The 22,198-nt window shown below is 47.1% G+C and overlaps 1 protein-coding gene across 5 annotated transcripts in view; it reads right to left on the bottom strand.

Annotated features, from left to right (window-relative positions):
- Positions 1 to 14,099: 14,099 nt before the first annotated feature.
- Positions 14,100 to 22,198, bottom strand: part of KHDRBS3 (KH RNA binding domain containing, signal transduction associated 3) — a 206,349-nt gene continuing 198,250 nt past the window's right edge. For 4 of the 5 annotated variants that reach the window (XM_089335748.1, XM_051844066.3, XM_089335750.1 and 1 more), the window contains 2 exons: positions 21,868 to 21,926; positions 19,432 to 20,047 (listed from right to left, as the gene is read on the bottom strand). In XM_089335748.1, the coding sequence (XP_089191874.1) occupies positions 19,956 to 20,047; positions 21,868 to 21,926 (151 nt within the window). In that variant the 3' untranslated portion in view covers positions 19,432 to 19,955. Of the gene's footprint in view, positions 15,248 to 18,449; positions 18,504 to 19,431; positions 20,048 to 21,867; positions 21,927 to 22,198 lie in introns of those variants that run through there. The other variant, XR_007918873.3, reaches the window with a different exon arrangement.

Here is a 22,198-nt window from a genome sequence, read left to right as displayed (position 1 = left end):
GCTGTTTTGGCCTATAAAGTGACTCTCAAGATGAAGGCATACATTTTGGATGGTGGAGAGGAAGACCAGGAGCGTGAAGCCCTGTGATGTCACGGCCATGGCTCTACATTATTTGCTTTGTTTGTGAGCGTCCTTTATGTAAAGGAGAAACAAACTTCTTTCTGTCTAACTCATTATGATTTGTGAGTTTCTGTGAAATAGCGTTAGGTCTACTTAGTTAAAAGAGCACATGACTTACATTGATATGTGGCTGCAAGGACAAAGCTGACACTTTCGCCTTCCCAAGACCCCACGTCTGGAGCTTGAGACAGCTCCACGCTCCCGGCAGATGCCAGACTTCCAATCACTGCCTCTGTCCGGTCCTGACTAAAGATGAAAGAGAAGACAGAGAATTCCAGCCCACAGAGCCTCCTAACAGCTGAGGAAATTCAGAGACCCCCTCCCTGGGAATTTAAGGAGGGGACAAGTGTCGTGCCATGAGACAGCATCCCTCCCTCCGGGGAAGGACTCATCAGCCACACGACAAGGCCGACGGCCGCAGGGCTGCTCAGCACGCGGAACTGGAACATCTCTCTCCTGGTGACAGCACCTGGGGGCGTTAGCTCTTCCTGGAACCACACAGGACAAGTGTCATCTTCCCCAGCAGCCCGGGACACCTCCACACCAAGGGGCAGCCTGCGCTGTAGGGCTGTCCGATAGAATGTGACACAGCCAGTTAAAACCGAATTTCAGATAAGCCGTAAATGTTTCTTTCCTGTGAATGTGTACCAAATATTGCCAAGGCTGTACTCCTACTTAAGGACTTATTTGCTGCCTATCTGAAATCCAAATTGAACTGGGCTGCCTATGTTTTTATTAGCTACACCCGGCAACCCTAGCTTAGGGGCTCGATATGTGCAGACTTCCGGATGGGCTGCATGTGTTTTGGAGAAAGGGTGCGATGAAAAGAAAATGTAGAGGTGCTTATCTGTGACTTCCACCTGCAATGCTCTCCTCCCTCCATGCAGCCGAGCTCTGAGCCAGTTCTAATCCGGCCTTGCTCAGAAGTCCGTGGCCTCCACCAAAACCCTGCTGTCAATGGTAGCTCATAGCAATCCAGAGTGGCATCTATGCCCCGCGTCTGAGCTCCATTACCTAAGTGCTCCGCCACATCAGCCTCTGCCTCAGGGCTGGGAGAAAGCCCAGGGCTGAGCCCACAGTAGCAGCGGTGGGGGTAAAAGTTCCATTCTCTCAACTCAGTGATTGGATGGAGGGCTGGCATGTGACCCAAATCTGCCCAATAGGAGTAGATCCTAGAGTTTGGCAGAGGTAACAGTCTCCAGCTACAGTGATTGGTGGGAAGGCTGGCATGTGACCCAAGTCTGTCCAATAGGGATGGACTTTGAGTCCTGGCTGGGCGGGACACTGCATTCTTGAGGTCCTGAGGGGATGGCCAGTTCTGGAATGGCTCCTTCCCAAGGGAAGAGACCCAAGATACAAGTTGAACTTATTTTCTGGACATTTCTGCTTACCAGCATCAGTAATTCCCCTTTGGCTGAACACCATCTTGTTCCCTTATCCCAGCACTTGCAGACAGAAGACTCCAGCTTCTTAGAGAGCTCAAGAACTGGTGTTGAGAGTCCAGGAGGCCTGTCCCATCCCAGCATGAGGTGTGGGGAGTCCAGGGCATGCAGTGGCCCCCAAAGCCTGGGGTTCCCCTCACTCCTTATTGCAGCTAAACAGATAATGACATGATGATGGTGATGATGGTGATGATGACGACGACGATGATGACAATGACGGCAGTGAACATGTAAGGAGCCCTCTTGTGTGTCAGGTTCAATGCCAAGCATCCTTCACTGTTGTCTCTGGCAATGCCCCCACCAACTGTGAATTCTCTGCTGTTCACATCCTCGCTCTGAAGATGAGGACACAGAAGTCCACACAGGTGACCTCAGTGCCAAAGCCAATGTGGCTAGACTGGAGGCGAGGCTGGGTTTGAGCCTGGATGGTCCAGTTGCAGGGCCTGTGCTCGCCATCACAAGGGGGCCCCCTGCAGGTGCCACGGGTCTCCAGGGCAGTAACAAGGCATCGCCGGGAAGATGGCTGCTCTGTAGGTCCAGGAGATTGGTCGGATCCTCCCCCTACCCTGGTATGCACACATCCCACTGGCTTTGGAGGGGGAAGCCAAGGACTGGCAGGAGACCAGGGTGATGGGTTCCTGGTGCTGTGGGGTGACCAGGGAAGTGGAAGGCACGCAGAGGGTGCCTCTAGAGATCGGCTCTCCCCTCCTCCTCCCGGATGTTGGTCTGAGCCTGTTTGTCATGAGGGCCTGGCTGTTTTCAGCTGAGCCTTCTTCCCTACAATTTTGGGTGCGTTTACTGCCATTCTGATCAAACCAAGGAGACAGCTTTTGTGTGGTGAAAATGGCCCAGAAAAGAGAGTGGCACCTTATAGAGAGAGGATGGGGTGGGGTGTGGGGAGCAAGTGAGACTAGACTGTTACTGGAATTAAGACTTATTCTGTGCATCTGCTCTCCCACAATATGGTGCTGAGAGAGAGAGACCAAACAACTTAAACACAGCTGCCTCCAGTTCGACCAATAAACTGCAGGAGCTGATCCTGATCCTGATTGGAGGAGAGCAGTGTGCTCGGCGTGTGGGCAGCAGAGTTGGGATTGGTGGAAGAGGACTATAAAGGAGGAGAGAGACAACATGCACCAGGAACATCTGAGGAACATCTGAGCAGCCCCTGAGAGAGCCGGCCGGTGGTGTGCCGCCCCTCGGCGGAAGCGGGGAAAGCGGCGGGGGGTGCCGCCCCTCTGCGGAGGCGGGGGCCTGCAGCTAACCCGGGACAGCGTCGTTCCTCCGCGAGTGAGGGAACAACAGCAAACCCGGGGAGGGCCGAGCAGACAAAAGAACAGCGCAGGGTCCTGTGTCGTTCCTCCGTGAGAGGGGGAGCGACAGTGGGGCACCTGCTCTGGTCCCCTCAGAGTAGGCCAAGCCTGTTTCTGTAACCCCTGTGTTTACAAAATGACTCACAACCAGGTGCTGGCTCTAAAGACAGCAAATCACTGGGGAGTCCAGACCCCTGCTTTCCCACTTCCTGCTTCTCTGCCTCCCACGCCCTGCTTTTTCCCACCCCCCTGCAGCTTGAGGATGAGACACTTGGCCAACAAGGTCACTGGGTCCAGAGTGGCCAGTTTGGGTGCTGGCTGCTCTGTGGCTCTACGTCTAGTGCCCCAGGCATGGCAGATGTCCTACAGCTTAGCCAGTGACAACCCGGGGCTGGGAGGCCACTCCATATGCATAGGTGCTGGGGGCCCTCAGACGGTGGGTAGAGCACCCGCTCTCGGAGACAGCATTGTCTCTGGTGTCTTCGGGGAGTGCAGGGGCACAGTGAGCCAGGTCACCAGCCACTGGAGCAGCACCCCAACACCCAGAAAGTCCTGCAGCCACAGGTGCACTGGACATGGCTGCCTTAAAGGCAGCAGCAGAGTGCAGAGGTGGAGGGGAGCACAGCCTGCGCCCACGGTGCTAGGGCAGGCTGTGGGAAGAGGGGCAGCTTTTTGCTGTAGACTCTTGCTCAGGGGGCGGAGTTTCTCCTATCACCTAAGCCTCGTGGCTGGGTCCCTCCTCTCTCAGCAGCATGGACTGCCTGTGACCGTCTTCTGGGCTTGCTGCTGGTGGGGCATCCTTTCACCTGTCCAATTGCCATTGAGCAGCTGCGTGGGGTCCTGCCCCATCTCCTTCACAGTGAGCGAGACGCCAGCGGTGCCTTTGGCTGAGTGGTCCAGAGTTAGGGGCCTGGATTGCCACCTTTTCTAACTAATTCGACTCCCCTGTGCCAAACAACCGAGTACAGGACAAAGCCTCACTGCCTGGGCTATGGGCTATGGGCTCCAATGCCACTGCTGATGCAGCCAGCAGTTCCTAGAAGTGCTCCAGTTGGCTGGGTGCGCAGCACTGGAGGATTCGGGGAGCAGGGCTGAGCCTGGCAAATGAGCCATGGAAAGCTGACGGGCTGCTAGCAAGAGAAGCCAGACATCTCGATGCTGGTACACAGTTATTTAGCAAGAGTGGACATAAACTGCCCCGCTGTGTAAGCCAAAGGAGACAGGCGCCCAGCTGAGCAGGAGCAGGGAAGCAGGCACACCCTCGGTGCTCCTTCCTGAAGAATCTGTGATTTGACCTCAATTACTCAAGTGTAATAGCTTTTGTAGGAAACCACATCCGAGGGGACTACATCCGCAGTAACCAGGTAGAGCCAGTCAGTTAACATGGGGGAATGCGAGGGCGGGCGGAAGAGCTCACCCGTCAGGCCAGAGTGCTCTGGGGTCTGATGGGCACAGCCGCGTTTGTCACCATGAACTGGCTGTCATGAACAGCGCGTCCCTCACGCCCCAGCGTGCCGGCCCAGCACCGCACAGACAGGGGCCCGCAGCTGTCGTGAGCAGCAGTAGCCCAGGCTGGCTGCTCTTTGCTCCCCGTTCCTGCAGGTTCTGATCTCGCCTCTGCCATCATGATCTTCCGACGGCTTCAGACAGCGTAAACGCTCAGAATCGGTTCCCGCCCATCGAGGCAGATGCAGTGCTCTTTGCTGTTTTCCGTCGTGCAGGGATGAATTCTCCCGGGATGGGCACTGATCTCCCTGACAGCTGCGGGCTGCTTCCTGGGTGCATGGGTTTGGAAGTCAGGGGTGGCGAAGGAATTAGCACATCGCAGTGTTTTCTTTGAAGAGATGATCCTGGATTTTGTTCAGCTGAAATACCACACTCGACAAGAAACCTAAACATTTGTCTGGTGTCTGGTTTTTAGGAAATGGGTGCGTTTGTGATCCTTGTGTCCCTTCTCCCTCCTGTGGATCTGAGCCACTCAGGGCGGGGCATGCCTTTCCTGCCCACATCTCTGCACCAGGCACAGGCCAGGCCTAGGCAGAGCACACAGCAGGTGCTCAAACATTGGGTGATACAGTGAGTGTGCCAGGTTGAGCGCTTGCCTTGTAATTTTCCTCTTGTCTGAGCTCCAGCGCATCCTCACCAACTTGTCGCCTCTGAGAATCCCTCAGCAAGCTCAGGAAGGAAGGGTCTACTTCCTCCAGATGCAAGAGCCGAGGCTCAGAGAGCCGAGAGCCCCGGCTGCTCACTGCCAATCTGATGGGGATGAAGAGGTGGAAACGCAGCCTGGCTGGGGAACCAATCCACTAGTAGGACTCCAGGGGCGAGGACACAGCCTGAAAACCCAAGGGGCCAGAACTGGGAGAACAGGCAAGCAGCTCAGGTCCAGCCCTGGGCTGCAGCTGGTCACACAGCTGAGGTCGGGTCCCACAGGCAAGAAAGCCAGGAGAAGAGGGCCCCAGGCAAGTGAGGTCTCAGGAACCAAAGGTAGGGCAATGGACAGCAAAGGAAGCTGAGGCCACCTCCAAAGGGAACAGCCAGGCCGTGACTCACATGACATGGAGTGGCAACAGTGGCAGCAGGAATGCTGAGTACAGAGCGGGGCAGCTGAGCAGGTCTAGGCTGCGCATGCTGGCGTGGGAAGTGTGGGTGATGTGGGCAGGGCGAGTCCTCATTTTGCCAGTGGAGGTCACTGCTTTGGAGAGGACACACCTTTAAAGAGACCAGTCTGTGCCAAGGTTCAACAGCAGAGGTGGGTCTAACGGTGTGGCTCAGGGGGCCACTGCCCCCACAGAGCCACGCTCAGCATGGGGGAGTATTGCAGTGTGGATGTGTGCCTGGGAGCATGGCACCAGGTCCCTTCCACAAGAGAGGATCATGGGAAACAGCTGCCTGCGAGGGAAAGAGGGGCTCCCTGCATGCCACAGGGATGCACGCACCTGCCCCAGGTAGCAGCTTCCTCACGGTGCCGTCAGCAAAGCTCCCCTTCCCAGCCCCGGCATGGATACTGGATCTGGAAAGCCCTCACTCCCGAGTAGCCATGGACATGTAGTAACACTTGGGAAAAGCCCCAGTAGCGTGACGCACAGGGACAAAGGTACCGTTATACTTCTCCATTCCTAGCTCTCTATGCCCCACTGCACCAGCCCCACCCAACAGAGCAGGCTGGGGAGTTTCTTGCCCTCGTGTCTGTGCTCTGCTGGGAGGTCATCTGTGCCGTGGCTCCTTCCTCACCAGCCCTTCCCCAGCTCCGGGGGCTGGGCATTTTGGAAGGGATTCAGAGCAGGGTTAAGTATCACCAGCATCCATCTCTCCCCCTTGTGAAATGCTCTCACTGTCTTCAGAAACACAGCAAACAATTCTTTCATCAATGAAGGCTTATGTGTTCCAAAATGTGTCTAGACTGCATCGCTGTTAGTGGCTGTAGCCTCCCACAAGGCTGTGCAACAGCAAATGAGCTGAGAGCTAGGAGCCAGCCTGGGCCAGGCTCAGGCCTCACCTCCACACTGCACAGGCTGAGATTTGGGGAAATGTTCCCTTCCTCAAGGCAAGGCTGCACACACACACACACACACACACACACAAACACACACAGCTACCTTGCATAGCAGGGGAGCAGGGAGTGCTTGCTTGAGCAGGCCTTAAAGGTGCTAATCACTGTGAATGTCCTTCTCCTTACTATAATCCTGCAATCCGCACCCCAGGACTCCCACTTCTCTCTGCCAGGTATTCAGTGGGGGCGGGCAAGTGCCTCGGTGCAGAAACATCCACACATGCGAGTGCCAGGGTCTCAGGAGCTCAAAGGCAGGTGCGTCCCTGAGACATGGGAGGGAAGCCTCCAGGCTGGAGAGTGTAGCTGGGAAGGCTCAGACTGCAGTGGAAGAGAACAGTGTGGAGCTGTGTGCGGCATGGCTGTTGGGGCACGGTGAGCCCCTGGTGGCCAGAATCCAGGTACAGCAGCGGCAGCTGGAGAGGCAGGCTACCGCCAGACAGGGAGCCTCACCCTTACCCTGGAGCCAATCAGGCAGCATAAAGGAGTGTCATCTAGAGGGTCCATGTGGTGAGGGAGACGATAGACACTGATTGAAAATCAATCTAGTGCAGGGTGAGGGGCACATTATAGAGGGGTTCCAGCTGGAATTGAGACCCCAGGAAGCATCAAGACAAGTGCTCTGCAGTGCTGCCTCTCAGTGACGATGTGGTCTCCTGCCCCAGCAGGTGGCAAGGGGCCTGGGCAGGATGGTCGAAGGCTTGTGACCAGGGGTTAGCACGAGGGGGATGGGGTGGCCCCACCATTCTATACTGGGAGTGTGTGTGTTTGAGGGAGGGGCAACAGCTGATCTATATCAAGCATTTATTGTCTCAGCCTTCATTTTCAGAGCTGGGCACACAGGGCACTAAATCTCAACAACTCCTGTGAGGTGGTCGCTACCATCCCACTGTGCAGGTGAGGACAAGGCACAGGGATGGGAGGTGACTTGCCCTGGTGGGAGCCAGTCTGCAAAAGGACCTCTGTGGTCCCGGCCTCCTGGTTCATACCTTATGTAGGGACCACCCACATTGCAGTGGCAGAGTGATGTTCTGTCACTTTGGAAATCAGGGAACAAAACGCTGCGGCTTCCGTCTTGTGCTTTCCTTCCTTGTAGCTTCCCCCTGTCTGGGAAAGTGAGCTGTCACTAGAGAGTGACCACCATGTGGATGGAATGGAGAGCCCTGGGCAATGGGCGTGTGAGTGCGCCTGCATGCGGGGCTCACCAGCCCCAGACGTCTGACTGCAGCCTTGTAAGACTGTGTAGCACAATGGGTCTCCTGTTCCTGACAGAAGACCCACACGCCAGCACGCATGTGTGTCCTCTCAGCTGCTGACTTCTAGAACAGCTTGTCACACATCAACCGATAGCACACCAGGGGCAGCTCTCCAGCGGCTGCACTTGACCTGTGTTGTAGGATCTCCACGAGCCACGGTGAGGAACCATTCTGAGCCATTTGGAGCATGCTGACTGGGGACTGTGGACATGCACATGTAGGTGTTGTCTAAAGACAGGTGGAGACGCAGAACCAGGCATCAGCAAAGGTGTCAGACACGAGCGGCCAGTGTAGGGTGTAGGACTGACAGGAAGTGAACACACTGTAAATTGCCACTGAGCAAGAACACGGGGAATGGAGCTATTAGGTTCTGTGCACAGCATCACTTTGCCAGGGCTTGGATGTTTCGTCTGGCTTGGGTCACCCTGGAGAGCAGGTTTCTGAGTACCAGTAAGGAGAAACTCTTTGATGTGGCAGCAACTGTAATTTTCACAACACTGTGGAAGGCAACACTTTAAAAAGACGGATTTAAGGACAAATATAAATACACTGAAAAACCCATCAGCTGTTATTTTTAAAATCATAGAAGTTAGAGTCTTTGGAGCCAAACACTACAAGGGTCATTTCCACCTTCTCTGCTTGGAGAACTGTTGACAGCAGGAAACACGGAAAGGAGCAACATGCTCGTCTGAGATGGGCTAAAATTAGCCAGACAAAAGGAAGGCTGCATTTCAAATCCAAAGGCTTCTTTTGGTCAGCTGTCCTCTACTCTGAATAATTCCCTCTGGTACTTCTCTCCCCTAGAGCTATGGGTGCGTGATCCTATGTCGCTGTGATCAGGGACAAAGAGCACTCACAACGGATGATGTTGGAAGCACAAAATCCTGAACCGTAGTCTCCGTCCTGCAGGGCCACTATGTCCTGGACACTGCTTCCCCCAGAATTCTGCTGCTGAAACCCAGCATCCCATGTGAGTGACAGCACTGAGTAGGGCCTGCAGGGAGAGACTAGGTCCCGAGTGCTCCTCTCCCACCAGAACCCCCTCTGCACTTCCACGCTGTGAAGGCACACAAAAGGCACCATCTCTGAAGCCAGAACAAGCCCTCACCTGATGCTAAATCTGCAGGTGCCTTCACCCTGGACTCCAGCTCCACAACCGTGAGCACTGACTTTGCTTATACATTAGTCTAGGGTATTTCGTTAGAGCAGCTCGAATGGAGATTAGCACCCAGAAGGGAGGTGCCGCTGCAACAACACCTAAACTCGGAGAGTGGCTTTGGGAGCAGATGATGGGCAGAGGCTGGGAGAGTTCTGAGGTATGCTGGTGATCCTGGCGAGGGGTCGGAAGAGAAGGGCTGTCTTCTCGCAGACTGCCTCAGTGGGACGAATGCAATGCTGATAGAAAAACGGATGGTAGAGCCATTGTGATGAGGTCTCAGATGGAAGTGAGGGCACATTATCAGAAACTGGAGCAAAGGGGATCCTTGCTATAAAGTGGTAAAGAACTCGGCTGCCTTGTGTTCATATCCTGGTGTTGTGGAATGCAGAACTTGCAACCAGTGAGATAGGACATTCAGCAGCTGAAATCTCTAAGCCAAGTGTTGACGGTGCAGTATGGCTTCCCTTCTGCTTATAATAAAATTCAAGAGATAAATGAATTAAAGATGGAATTTATAATTAGAAGGGAAGAAAGACCTTAAAAGATGTGTAAAAATCTTAGCCTGGACTTGTAGTAAAGAATGAGAAAATGTGTTCGAGAGAGAAAAGCAAAGGTGTGACTAAGTGACCATTAGATAAGGATATTAGTATATATGGGCAAAAGTCTGGGGATGATAGAATGGCCCTAAAGCTATTTCAGAGACCTCCAGGGTTGCCACACTCACCACAGGCTCAGAATGCTAGGGCCTTGATTTTCAGGCACAGTCCCCAGCATTCTGGCACAGGGCTCCATGGCAGCCCCACTGTGGCTGAAGTGGGCCTGCGTGTGCTTGGGCCTCTACTTCACAAAGCAGCATCCACGTGGTGCCGTCTCCACTGGGGTGCAAAATGCATGAGCTGTGAGGTCCAGCATCGCTAGTTCTACTTAGATTTCAAAGGCTAAGCCAGAAAGCTTTGGGGTGGAGAGGGAAGGGGTGAGTACAGAACACCCACTATGAGAACACTTAGTGGAGCCAGGAGTGTCAGGCCACGTTGTCTGCTAGGGAAATGCTCAATGGAGCTCCTGGTGTGCAACTCCAGCCTGGGAAAGTCACAGGCACAAGACCTCAGCCCATGAGAGCTGCCATATGGACTGCACCCAGCAAAGACACGGGGCAGGGCCCATCTGGAACCTTGAAGGACCACCCCCCACCCCAGTGTATCCAGGATGTGGGATTTCAAGTCACAGACTATAGATGCTCCTCAACTTGTACGTGGGTTACATCCTGATAAACTCACGGTAAGCTGAAAATATCTTCAGTTGAAAATGCATTTAATACACTTGACCAACTGAACAGACTAGCTTAGCCATCCCACGTACTGCAGAGCTGTTTACCCAGTGGCCCGAAGGCTGACTGGAGATGAGCACCAGTCCAAGCGCAGATCAAAACTACAATTCGAAGTATGGTTTCCACTGGTTGTGTAACACCTTCACACCATCATGAAGTCTAAAATTACACTGAATCACTGTACCCTGGGGACTGTACTTATTCTGGAAATGTAAGATTTAACATTTGCTTTTTGGGCATGATGGCTTCTTCTTTCCCTTCCTATTTCGTTCTTTCGGAATGGTCACACTTACCCTAGTATCCTATGTCTATCCCATCAATGTATGAGAGTTCTTGGGAAAATTGAATTAAAAGATAAGTGTACCTTGGTGCAAAGCATTTCCAAGTAGACAGTTTTCTCATGGCAGGTAGTTTCCATGACCTTTTTGAGGCCCCTTTTTAATTTGGAAGAGTGTTTGATTTCACAGGTTCACAGGACAGAGAAATGTAAGGATACAGGCTACCTTGAGACTCACATCTGATTTAGATGAGACTCTAGGGGCTGGAACAAATTAATACCCATGGGCCTATTGGGATGGGATTCATGAATTTTGCATGTGAGAAGGGCATGAATCTTAAAGAGGCCGGGGGTGAAATGCTATGGTTTACCTACTCCCATCTCCAAATTCTTACATAGGAACCTAATACTCAGTTGGCAGTATTAAGAGGTGGGGCCCTTGGGAAGTGGCTAGGTCCTGAGAGCTCTACTCTCGTGAAATGTGGTAGTGCTCTCCCTTTTAAGAGGAGCTCCTCTGTCCCCTTCAGCCATGTGAGGTCACACAGAAGGTGCCATCGATGAGGCACGGACAGCCTCACCACACTCCGCCAGTGTCTTGTTCTTGGCTCCCCATCCTCCAGAATGTGAGCAGTACCCTTCTGTAGTCCACAATGACCAAGCATAAGGCACTTTGTTATACAGTCCAAAAGGACTAAGACTAGGGCTGCAAAGAAAGCCAATGGCTAATACAATGTGATTAGGCACATGTGTGTATTATAGGGGTTTCTGGACTGTTAAGATTTTAGTTACTGTAGATTCAGAGGAAGAGGGAGGAGGCCTGTAATGGCAGGGGCTGGGCCAAGGCCAAAGCTGGAAGCTGGGAACACAATCTAGGTCTCCCAGGTGAATGGCAGTAGCCCAGCTCTTGAGGGTTTGGGAATTGCACCCAGGGACTCTGAAATGGGGATGCCAGTGTCCTGGCTAGACTCTTGGTTGTCATCTTTAAATTGCTGTGCCATGAATGGACTGTTTGTGTACAGAGTGATTTCCCTCAGCTTTTGGGCAGCTCAGCAGGACTGGGTAGCTCTGGGTCACCTCCACTTAACTCCCGTGAGTAGTAAATATATCATTCTATCTACCAAGTCCTGAGAAAGGTGGGAGACATGGGGTTAGAGGAAGCCATTCAGTGAGGTTCAGGGTTTAAAAGGAAGTGGGAAGATCCAGTCCCCAACCTGCGGCAGGCTACACGCAGTTCTCAGTGATGAACACATGTGAGTGCGGCTGAGAGTCGGGAGGTTCATGTCTACCTGGTGGCGATGGCACCCCTGTGAAGTTGGTAGGGAACTCTGACCTCCATCCCCACCTGGCTCCCTCCTGGTTGGGATGGGGTCAGAAAGGCAGAGGGGAAGGTCAGGATTCCGCCCCGCAAGGAGGCCCATGCCCCACACCATGCCAGCAGAGTCCAGGGGTTTAACAGCAGAGACCTTATGAGAGCTGGCACTCCCAAACCTGGCCAGGAGCAATTAGGAGACCCCTTTTCCTTTCGCTTCCCCTTGTTAACAGAGGCCAAGAGAATCCTGGACCCTTTCTCTGTACCCGGCAGTGAAAGGCAGCACATTCCTTCTCTCACCAAAGTCAACTCAAACAGATTTAATTCAGATCAAGAGCCAGGTAACATGAATCTCAGAATGCTCATGTCTCAGCTGGAAATCCTGCGTAAGACAATGGATGGCAATGCCAGGCTGACACAAAAGTTAGAGTAACCTGGTAATTTTCCACCATGGGAATTTAGGGCTAGAGATGCAGGTAGGAGCCAAACCGTTAGTGGTGATAAGCTGAGGAATCTGCCAGTTGAACTGGATGCTGAGGGGAGAACCTAATAATGTTGACCAATACGTAACATGTACAACAATTGGCTGTACTACTCAGCTGGCAGTAGAGCAGCCTGTAGGCTGAGAAAGCATCAGGACACCCATGAGACAGGAAGACCTGCTGACATGGTGCATATACACTCCACGGTCTCCTGTCCCGCCCACCCACCTCTGCGCCTCTGCACCCACTCATGGTGTGTGTTCATGACGCTGAGGTCAGTGCCTGTGTGGAATGTCCTCACTGGCTCACGGACATGCCTCCAACAACTCTTCTCTCCTCCACTCTCCAGTTTTTCCTATCAACTCCACAACCCTCAATAACTCCTTAAAGAGCCCCATAGAGTTGACTGAGCTAATCTCTCCTGTCATTCTTTCTTGAATCTGCCCCATGCCTTCCATCCAGAAATGAACCAGGTCCACCACTGACCTCTGCAGTCATCACCTGCAAGAGGATGGTGTCCCCTTTCCTCACAAGCCTTTCTTCAGACTCCTTCCAGAGTGTTCCTCTCGGATTTCTTCTCCCCGTCCCATGTTGGTTCCTCTGTAGCTCAGCGACCTCTATATCCGTTGTGACATTCTACATATTTGTTATGACCACCCCTCACAGTATAGCTTTCAAGTTAAAGGAGGGGCCGGTGCTGTGGCACAGGTTAATCTTCTGCCTATGGCACCAACATCCCATGCGGGCACTGGTTCTAGTCCCGGCTGCTCCTGAGCCAGCTCTCTGCTATGGCCTGGGAAAGCAGGAGAAGATGGCCCAAAGTGCTTGGGGGCCCCTGCACATGGCTCCTGGCTTCAGATGGCTCAGCTCTAGCTGTTATAGCCATCTGGGGAGTGAACCAGCTGATGCAAGACCTTTCTCTCTGTCTCTCCCTCTCACTATCTGTAACTTTACCTCTCAAATAAATAAAATATTAAAAAAATAAAGTTAGAGGACATTTATATTCTGGTGGCTTTCTTCAGCTGAAATCTCCCTCCTCCTGGTCTGCATCTCGAACTGAACACATAACCTGTGTCTCATATAACCTTCCCACTTTGCAAAGAGGGTATTTCCCCAGTGGCTCTAGAACAAAATCTCTGCATCCCCTAACTTTTCATTTTCTGCATTTCACAACTGGTGCACTAAGTCTTCTCGGGTCTACTTTACAAGTCTTGCTTGTTCTCAGTACCCTGGACCATGCTCACGTCTCTGTATCTTCATTATACGGCTTCAACTGACTCTTGCCACTGTGCTCACTACAGTGATCCTGGCACAACCAGAGGACCTTCTCACACCTCATCCTGCAAAGCTTAAAGGAAAGCTCAAAGCTGCTCCTACAGGCTCTGGCCTCCAGGCAGCTCCCGATCTCATGTTATTGTTGTTAGACTCTTGCTCACTCCATTACTTCTACACTGGCATCCAATTCTTCCTCGAGTACCTAAGGAGGGAAGGGTGCTCCCACCTCAGGATCTTTGGAAAACATCTCACTACTTCTCTTGGTCTCTGTTAAAACAACACCTTACTATACCTCAGTCACCCAAATTAAAGTCTAACCCTCCAATACTGTGCTCTAGTGGCCTGCGGAGCGCTGTCCCCATCTCACTTCTGGACAGTGTCAACTGTTCCTGATGGCCTGCCTCCCCACCACTTGAATGTATGTCTCTCCAGGTTGGACTTCCTTTGTTTTGTTCTCTGCCTTCTATCATGCAGCAAAATGCCCAGGAGGCTCTCAATGCATGATTTTAATGAATTAAGTAATGCAGGAAGTGAGACAGGAGGTCAAAACTACAGTAAGAATGAGATCAAGTAGAATCTAAGATGACTGGATGGGATTTTACTTGTAGGCTTACAATTTTATCAGTGACTCAGCAGGTGGAAAGGATGCAAACAAAAACAGAGTTCAAATTCTTTTCCATTTACCACACTCTGGCTTTTTTCTAAAGTTTCTGTTCATTTAAAATTAATTCCAAACAGAAGTGTTCTCTGAGTTGTCCCTCAACTGCCCACACACAGCCTTCGTGAGCCTGGTGCTCCTGCTCACCGCTGTTTTAACATGCCGGTTTATAGTCCATGCATTTCTGGGATAGGGAAACATGTATTCAGCTGTTTTTAAGATCTACCATAAGAAGATAGGCAAAAGCTAAACTATTCAGTGTTATTCTATGGTTAACACAATGTTCCAGACGTGGTTCACTGTAAAAAGTAAATGCCTTGAGGAAATGTCTCTTTAAGGTAAGAAAGTGACAAAACAATGGGTAGGACTGTTCTTGACATTCCAAGAGTGGGAAATACGGGTGAGCTTCCAGCCAAAGAAATGAAACACATCCTCCTGAGGCAAACTGAATTTAGTTCACAACGTGTGATTTAGAGTAAATGAGGAAAAGAGAACAAACAGAACAATACCGTCTGCAGGGATTACGACCTTTATGTGCCGTGACAAATTACAGGGAGGCATGAAAAATCAGGCTGCTATCCCATATCATTTTGCTTCTTGAAGAAAACCTCTATAATTAATCCTTTAGGTGACAGCATATTCTGCTTTACACTTTTGTGTTTATTGGAGATGGACAAATGAGAAAAGGTGTAGAAGAACCTTGATTTCTTGCAGTGAGTTGCACCTGTAGTTGGTTCTCAAGTGTATAACACTAAAAAGTTGTGCTGACATAAACAGATTTTTTTTCTCACTTTCTAGTGGAGTGGAAGACCTCTGATGGGCACAGTGGGCAGTTTTTATTAATTATTACACAAATCATTGTCTTTTGTTATTAGGAGACAATAAAATTTTTTTTTTCAAAAACAGGATTTCCAAATTGAAATACATACCATTTTATAAAAACATTTCACAGAACACAAATTTGGTTGGAAAAAAAATTAAACTAAGATGATTTTCAAGGTCCCAAGTAGATTCTTTACTGACTAGGCACGCTGGTGAGGTGACTATTCTTAAGAAGTCCATAAACAGAGGGCACATTCCTGAAAGAGAGGAAAATGAAATATATTTGTATATACCAAGGAACTAATAATAATTATAGGATGTGTTAGGAGTGGTAGGATCTAGGCAGAGGAATCAGGTAAGTAGAAATCTAATGAACATATTTTATATGGAAAATAATGCAAAATAGAATTATTAAAAGTAAAGACAACATATTTGTGTTCTGCAGACAGAAAAATTATTAATTCCACTTAGCATCAAGATCAAAATACTAAGTAATATGGGAATTTTTGGGTTAGATCTCAGAATGGCAATGCCTTGTCTTCTGTGAAACTTCTAATGTTTAGACATGAAGCGAGCTCCTATGGGTCCATGCTGGCGCAGTCCTTGCATTCTTGTCATCTGATAAGCAACTGATATATTCTTAACATTTTTTAATTGACAGACCCCAGAAATGCTGATATGCTTATACATAACAAAATTTTGTTTCTTCAAAATCTGTGTGGTGATCAAAGGAAAAACCTAATCACAGTGGTGAAAGCAGCCATTGCCAGTTCACTTTTCTTGCCTCTGTCTACATCTGCCTCACCCTAAGGGATCGCTCATCCATTCAACACAGCTGCAAGCAACCTGGTGCCTGTCATGGCTCCCGGGAGCTAGCCCCTTCCTACCAGATGTGTCTCCCTGCACCTGTCTTCTGGCACCCTGTTTTCTAGCTACTGCATAGATGTTCCCAGCACACAGTGGTTTCCAGAACTTGGCCAGTCTATTAGGTCTACGTTTTCCTTCTCCCTGCCTGCTTGTAAGATTTTGGCTTTGTAGACCCCTTCCAGGTTTCATCTCCCCCCGTCATTCCCAGACCAAGTCCACCACTTTTCCCTGTGTGAACTCTGCCTTTACCAGCCTTTCATGACTGCAGAGTCATCTCTGTCCCCTGCATGAAGCATCAGGGTTGCTAGGATCAATAAGATGCAAATGAAGTTAAGGCTAACACTTAAAAAAGTTGAACTTCAAATAAAGCAAATCTACTGATCTTTAAGTAACCAATGAACATGTTTTGAATAGCTTGTGAGCCAGTGCTTAAAAGGTTTCTAAGATAGAGCAGCCTCGTTTGTGACCCCGGGATAGAGGACAACCACATGTGAGCAGCAGTTCAGGATTAGTTATCTGCCAACTGAGTGCTATGAGCAGGACTCGCAGGCCGAGAAAAGAGGGACTCTCGGGTGAAGGAGCTGGGGAAGAAAACTGTTGGCACAGAAAAGTGCTCTGTTTCTTCCAAAGAGGAGAGGGCCCCTCAGAACAAAAGCTGTCTGTCTACTCAGGGTATCCCAGTGCTTAGCATGAAGCCTGCATGTGACAGGCCAGCCCCTGTTACCTGCTAACATAAATAGGTTCTGCCAGTGAGAAGCCACCAGCACAAGTCAGAGTAAGAGTCGGAAACTTTGTGTTCTCCCTGGTAAAGACACAGAGATGAGCAGCTGGAAGTGTCTGTGCTGGACCTGACACACCCTGTGTCCCCTGGGCATCAAGCCAACCACGTGCCAACACTGTGCAGTGTACAGAATACCATTTCAATGCCACTTTCCAGCAGGTAACTCATCTGTGTGACATGTTAACTGCATTTAGAATTTAAGCTTCCGTCAGAAAAGCGTATTAAGATACACCATGACTTCCATGGGGAACAAGAGTTAACATCTATAGAAATGTAATGACTTGGTAAATCTGCTCTAAGAAATTCATTGTGTGCGCAAGCAGGCACACACACACATATATGCGCAAAAACAGAAAAATAAGCCTGTTTTTTTCTTAGCACTGTCTTTAATGAGGAAAAAATACTGGAAACAAACTACATGTTTGTCAGCAGTTGTTTACATAATGGATCATTCACACAAATATTATTCAGCTAATAAAATATAGCCTTATATTAAAAATAATAGAAAATAAACTCCAACATATATTATTCAGTCTGAAGTGAAACAAGTAGGAGAGAAAACAGCATAAAGTTTTGTACATAAGAATAGTCTTGATAGGGGTGTGTGTGCGCCTAAGCACAGATTATCTCTGCAAAGATACATCGAAAGTTCTAGGAACCGACGGGTATCTGGAGGTACCGTACACTTGGGAAGTTTTAGATTTTGTGCAAGCACACTACTGCCTACGAAACAAAGACGGATTCTGGCTGTCCAGCTTTGCATTCCCCACAGAAACAGCTGCTGGTTAAGGCAGCATGGATCTCAGCTCCGCTGAGAAAACAAACTGCGCAGTGTCAGTGTTTCGAGAATGATTTCATTATTTCACTCGTTGTTCCTCACCTAATACCTCGTTAGCTCTTCCTGTATCTTTGTACCAGGCTAAGATGTACTCTAAGATTTTGGGGTACAAGTCAAAAAAGACATGGTTTTTGCCTTTAAAGGACCTAAAGTCTTGAACTTGAGGAGAAAACATTTGAACAAGCAGAGCAGAGACCTAGCTTCAGGTTAGCACTGCACGTCCTGCAGACGTGGCAGTGGTGTCTGCTCACTTACCCACCTCTGGGTTTGCAGGGTCCTACCTAGTTCAGGAACTGGGAACTGCATTAAGTGAGCACAGTGCACACAGTTAAGTGGCACAGCTCAAACACAAACACTTGAAGACAGACTCTGGCAGATCAAGACCTAAATAGTGGTTTTTGATGGGTTAGGACAAAGTAAGAATATCTGAAAGTGAGATCAAATCAGTGATACCTTTCCTTCACAGATCCCTAGATTTTTAAAAATGTTTGAATGATTTTCCAAAATACATTGTACATTTATTTTAGAAAAGTAATAATTTATTTCACGAAGTGCATAAGCACAAAAAACCATATTTAAACAAAACTGAGATAATTAAAGTCAGCAATTTAATGTTTATTTGTGTAGCTTTGTGTGTGTGTGTGCATACACATATGGAAAGCATTAAGTATGGGAAACTACTTCTTCTATGTAATAATTCTGAAAACTTTTTCATGTTGACTATTTTTATTTAAGAAAGTAACTCACATATTTAAATATTGTGATGACATGAGCCTCCAACTGCTGCAACTCTAATAAAGTTGACTGAGTCTGATTTGTTTACATTCAAGAAGCTCTTTTTCTGACCTGAAGACTTAATCTGCCACCTTCACCAGAACCGGCAGCAGGGAACCAGTGTGGGAAAACTTCCCGGTGACTTCGATGCCTTCATCTTGCCCGGTGAGCAAGCTTCCGGGTATAAACAGGCACTCACCTTCCTTCCAGGTGTGCACCAGTTCCTCCCACATTCCAAGACGACAGATGTCTCCTAGCAAAAGAAAAGATCATTTTACTCAAAATGGAAGGCGATCCCTCAAGAAACAAAAATTAAACATTTTATATAATCTACACTTAAAACAAAACTTAAGCAAAATGATTAAATAACTTTATTAAATATTTGTCAGTTTTAAGAAGTGCCCTCAATTACTAACCAAATAATGTATTACAAATAACTAGTTATGAGGTTTTACATTTGTTTAATAGGGAATAATTGGCCCCAATTAAACTGACTAAACTAAGGCTTTTTAGATTACTAAAACAAATTAAACTTTTTAAAATGAGAATTTAGGTGATCTTAAAACTTTTCTAAAATGGATAATGAAACTTGCTAAGTTGTAATCTCCCTAGCTTTATTATTTATATTAAGATAAATTAATTGAGATTAAAATCTTATTTGATTTATTTACCTTTGAAAATGAAGACCGTTTAAGGGTTACACATCCTCAGCCTTGGCGAGTGCGACCTCAATTAGTCAAGTCAGAATGTCTTTAAAAGCTTTGTGCTTATTGCTTCCAGCATGGAGCGAGGTGTTCATTAAGGTACCAAAATTCTCATAAAAAATCCAAAGTTGCACTAGTGAAAAAATGCTCAACAAGATGAAAACTGATCACATCTTTTTCAGAAAATCCAGTAGTTATTTTTAAAACCAGTTTTTAACCAAGATTTGGTTTTGCGTAGTTTTAACGTGCCACTCAAGCAGCTTGATAACATTTGGACTCTTTAAACAGCATTTAAATCTACGGTGAGTATATAATGGTACATTTAATTTTATACCATTTTTAAAATAAGTTGTACAATGTTTAGTGTGACCCTGTTATGACAAGCATTGTTAAATGAATTCTTTCCCTGTTTACAACTATTTATGAAAGCCTTTTTAAATAAGAAAAACATGAAATTGTTAGCTCACACACACGAGATTTCTTTCAAAAGTTTATTTAGTATCAAGCAAGATAGGACTTTGCTTAACACTACAGAACATTTCAAGACTTTAGTTACAAAAGAATACCACATTATTTGCACTTGTAATTGGCTTCCCTTTTTACGCATGTTGGCAAGAGAAAAAAAAAGAACTAGCATATTGCTGAAAGATAAAATAACTAAATTCTATGGAAACCTTTAAAATAAAAGGTGAGGCTTATGTTAAAAGAATGGATTAACATATTTAGTAAACCTATTTTTTTGTTTAACACTAGTTAATCAAAGTTATTTTTTCTCCTTTTGATGACCTATTTTTTCATATACAGAGTGGAAATAACAAAATTTTACATGTCTTTTTTTTTCTGCCCAGGTTGATGTTTCAACAAAGTAGTTTTAAGTTCCATCCATTCAGATTTTAAGCATTTTGATTTATTTAAAAAGGGATTGTTCATAGAAAAAAATTACTTTGAACAGTATACAGGACTGGTGGAGATTGGCTATTTCACAACATCAGACAGTACAATCAGTATCTGCCATATGGCTGGTCTCTGTAGACTCCCTTCGCTGTCCTCGCTGAAGGTGCCTTGTGTCTTGAGTTAGTCCACTCCTCTTGCCCTAAAATTAGTAAGAGGAATCACAATTACATCATTGCCATGGCTGTCACTGGCTTCATATTTTAGAATATAACAATATTGAACCAATGGTAGATGTTGTATTTAAATATATATGCATCCCTGATATATTAAAAAAAAAAAAACAAACAAGAAATTAAAAAAAATTTACAAACACAATGGAACATGCCGGCCTCACTAATGAAACCTACCAACACGGGAAAAAAGGCAATTTTTGTATCTTGAATGGTAATCATCTTTGCAAGAACTTTGGTTACTCTTAATAAAAGTTCAAAAGCTCACTCAACCAACTGGACCGCCTTTCGGTAAATATTAACAGAAGGGAGACAAATCACTTAGATTGTTCCTTATCGCAAAAACAAAGAAAAACATGGATAAAAATCTGTGAGGATAAAAGGATTAAGCGCAAAAGGGGGAATGGGCAAAGTGAGAAAAAGATATATTGTCTCACTCTTCATAGGCCCTTTTATAGAAATTTGCACTGGGTAAAAATTCACATCAAGAACACTTCAGGAATATGAAATAAACTAAATGATACAACGTGAAATTTCAGTCATTATAACTAAACCCGTACTGGACAATGGTATTGGTAACAAAGGATATCCCATCTTTATCTTCTGACATTAAACAGCTGTTCAGCTTCAGGACTTCCAACGAGTTACCTACAGGTCTCTGACAGCAAACAGTTAACATCCCTGCTGCAACATACAGCAATTTAAAAGCCATGTGTCCACAGAGACCAATTTAAAAAGCTGTGAAGGAAAAATGCTTAAAATGACCTCTTTTTTTTGATACAAACATGCAATCAACGTCATTCCCTCAAGCTAACTTGCATCAATTTAAGTAGATAGCTTTCAGTAAGCCAATGTATTTCTCTTAAGTGTTTGTTACGAATAACCAAAAAAGAAAAAAGAAAAAAAAAAGAAAAACCAAGATATGGTCATCATGTGTTCAGGCAGGTGATATAACAAAATACACTTCAAAAGGAACCCTGGAAAATGGTTTTTCAGTTATGTTCAGAGAAATGTCATAACATCCATTAACCACAGTCCTGACTCACTTGTACTGCGTACTACACACTCATCATAGCTTTGCAACTGATTGAAGCTTCGTGTTCTCTGATCTCTTTGCCCTGCAGCAAAGGTGCTTCTTACCATCATTATGTTGCTGCTGCCAACTCTTTTAATTAAATCTGTCATCCTTCGGCATATTCAGACTTTGGACATGGGCTCTCCAGCATCTCTATCAGGTCCCACTGAATTATGAGGGGTCTGGTTGCCTCCCTGAAGCCCCACAGACCCCTGCATCTCCTCGCTGGCTCAGTGCTTTTTTAAACCTTTATGGGATGACTCGCTGTGTAATTTTTTTCAGAAGATTTGAGATTGAGAATGAGTTAAAACATAAAGAAGTAGGAGAATCACTTAAGAGCTGCAGTCTCAATGGTTTCATTTCCTTTTACTGTCAAGAAGCAAAGACACTTCAAAAAGACCCATGCTATCAAGTATATGCAGTTTGCCAAACTGTCCATGAATGAGAAAAATCAGCACATGGCAATCAACCCAAACAGAAAATCTAATTCAGTATCTTAACCCATGCAATTTTCTGCAAATCTTTAGTACTCTCTAAATATTAAATAGTAAAGAAGCCTCTGGAAATAGCCAAGATATGCACAAATGAATGCAGAGAAAGCTGCTATTTCACAGGCAAAGTGACTTTTTAAATTTTTCCTCCAATTAAGACCTTCAAGGTCTTTCTGTGGCCACTCCCCCTCTCCATATGAGGTTGCTGTGACCAGTCACTCACCATAGGAATCGTAGGTCTCCTCACTGAGCCCGTGTCCATAATCATAGTAATCAGCACCACTGTATTGAATAAAAGGAAACATAGGACAAAATGATCTGGCTGTGAGTTTAAAATGTATTCTGAAACTTAAAGACAACTAACAAAAAGCAGGGCTAAAAACAAATCTCTACTAAGATGACAGAGCCTTAAGACAAAAGCCTTACACTTCATGGTTATCAAAAGCCTCTCTCCTTAATTCCCCCATTTTAATACATAATTATATCTGAATCTTCAAACAACACTTTAAGGAACTCATGGTAAGACCCTAAATTGCATGTGAGAATATAAAGAC

The sequence above is a fragment of the Oryctolagus cuniculus genome, chromosome 6 (assembly GCF_051225735.1).
Source record: "Oryctolagus cuniculus isolate XC-2025 breed Fujian yellow rabbit chromosome 6, ASM5122573v1, whole genome shotgun sequence".
Classification (NCBI taxonomy): domain Eukaryota; kingdom Metazoa; phylum Chordata; class Mammalia; order Lagomorpha; family Leporidae; genus Oryctolagus; species Oryctolagus cuniculus.
Note: the sequence above shows the minus strand (reverse complement) of the source record. Positions and strands in the feature narration are given on the sequence as shown.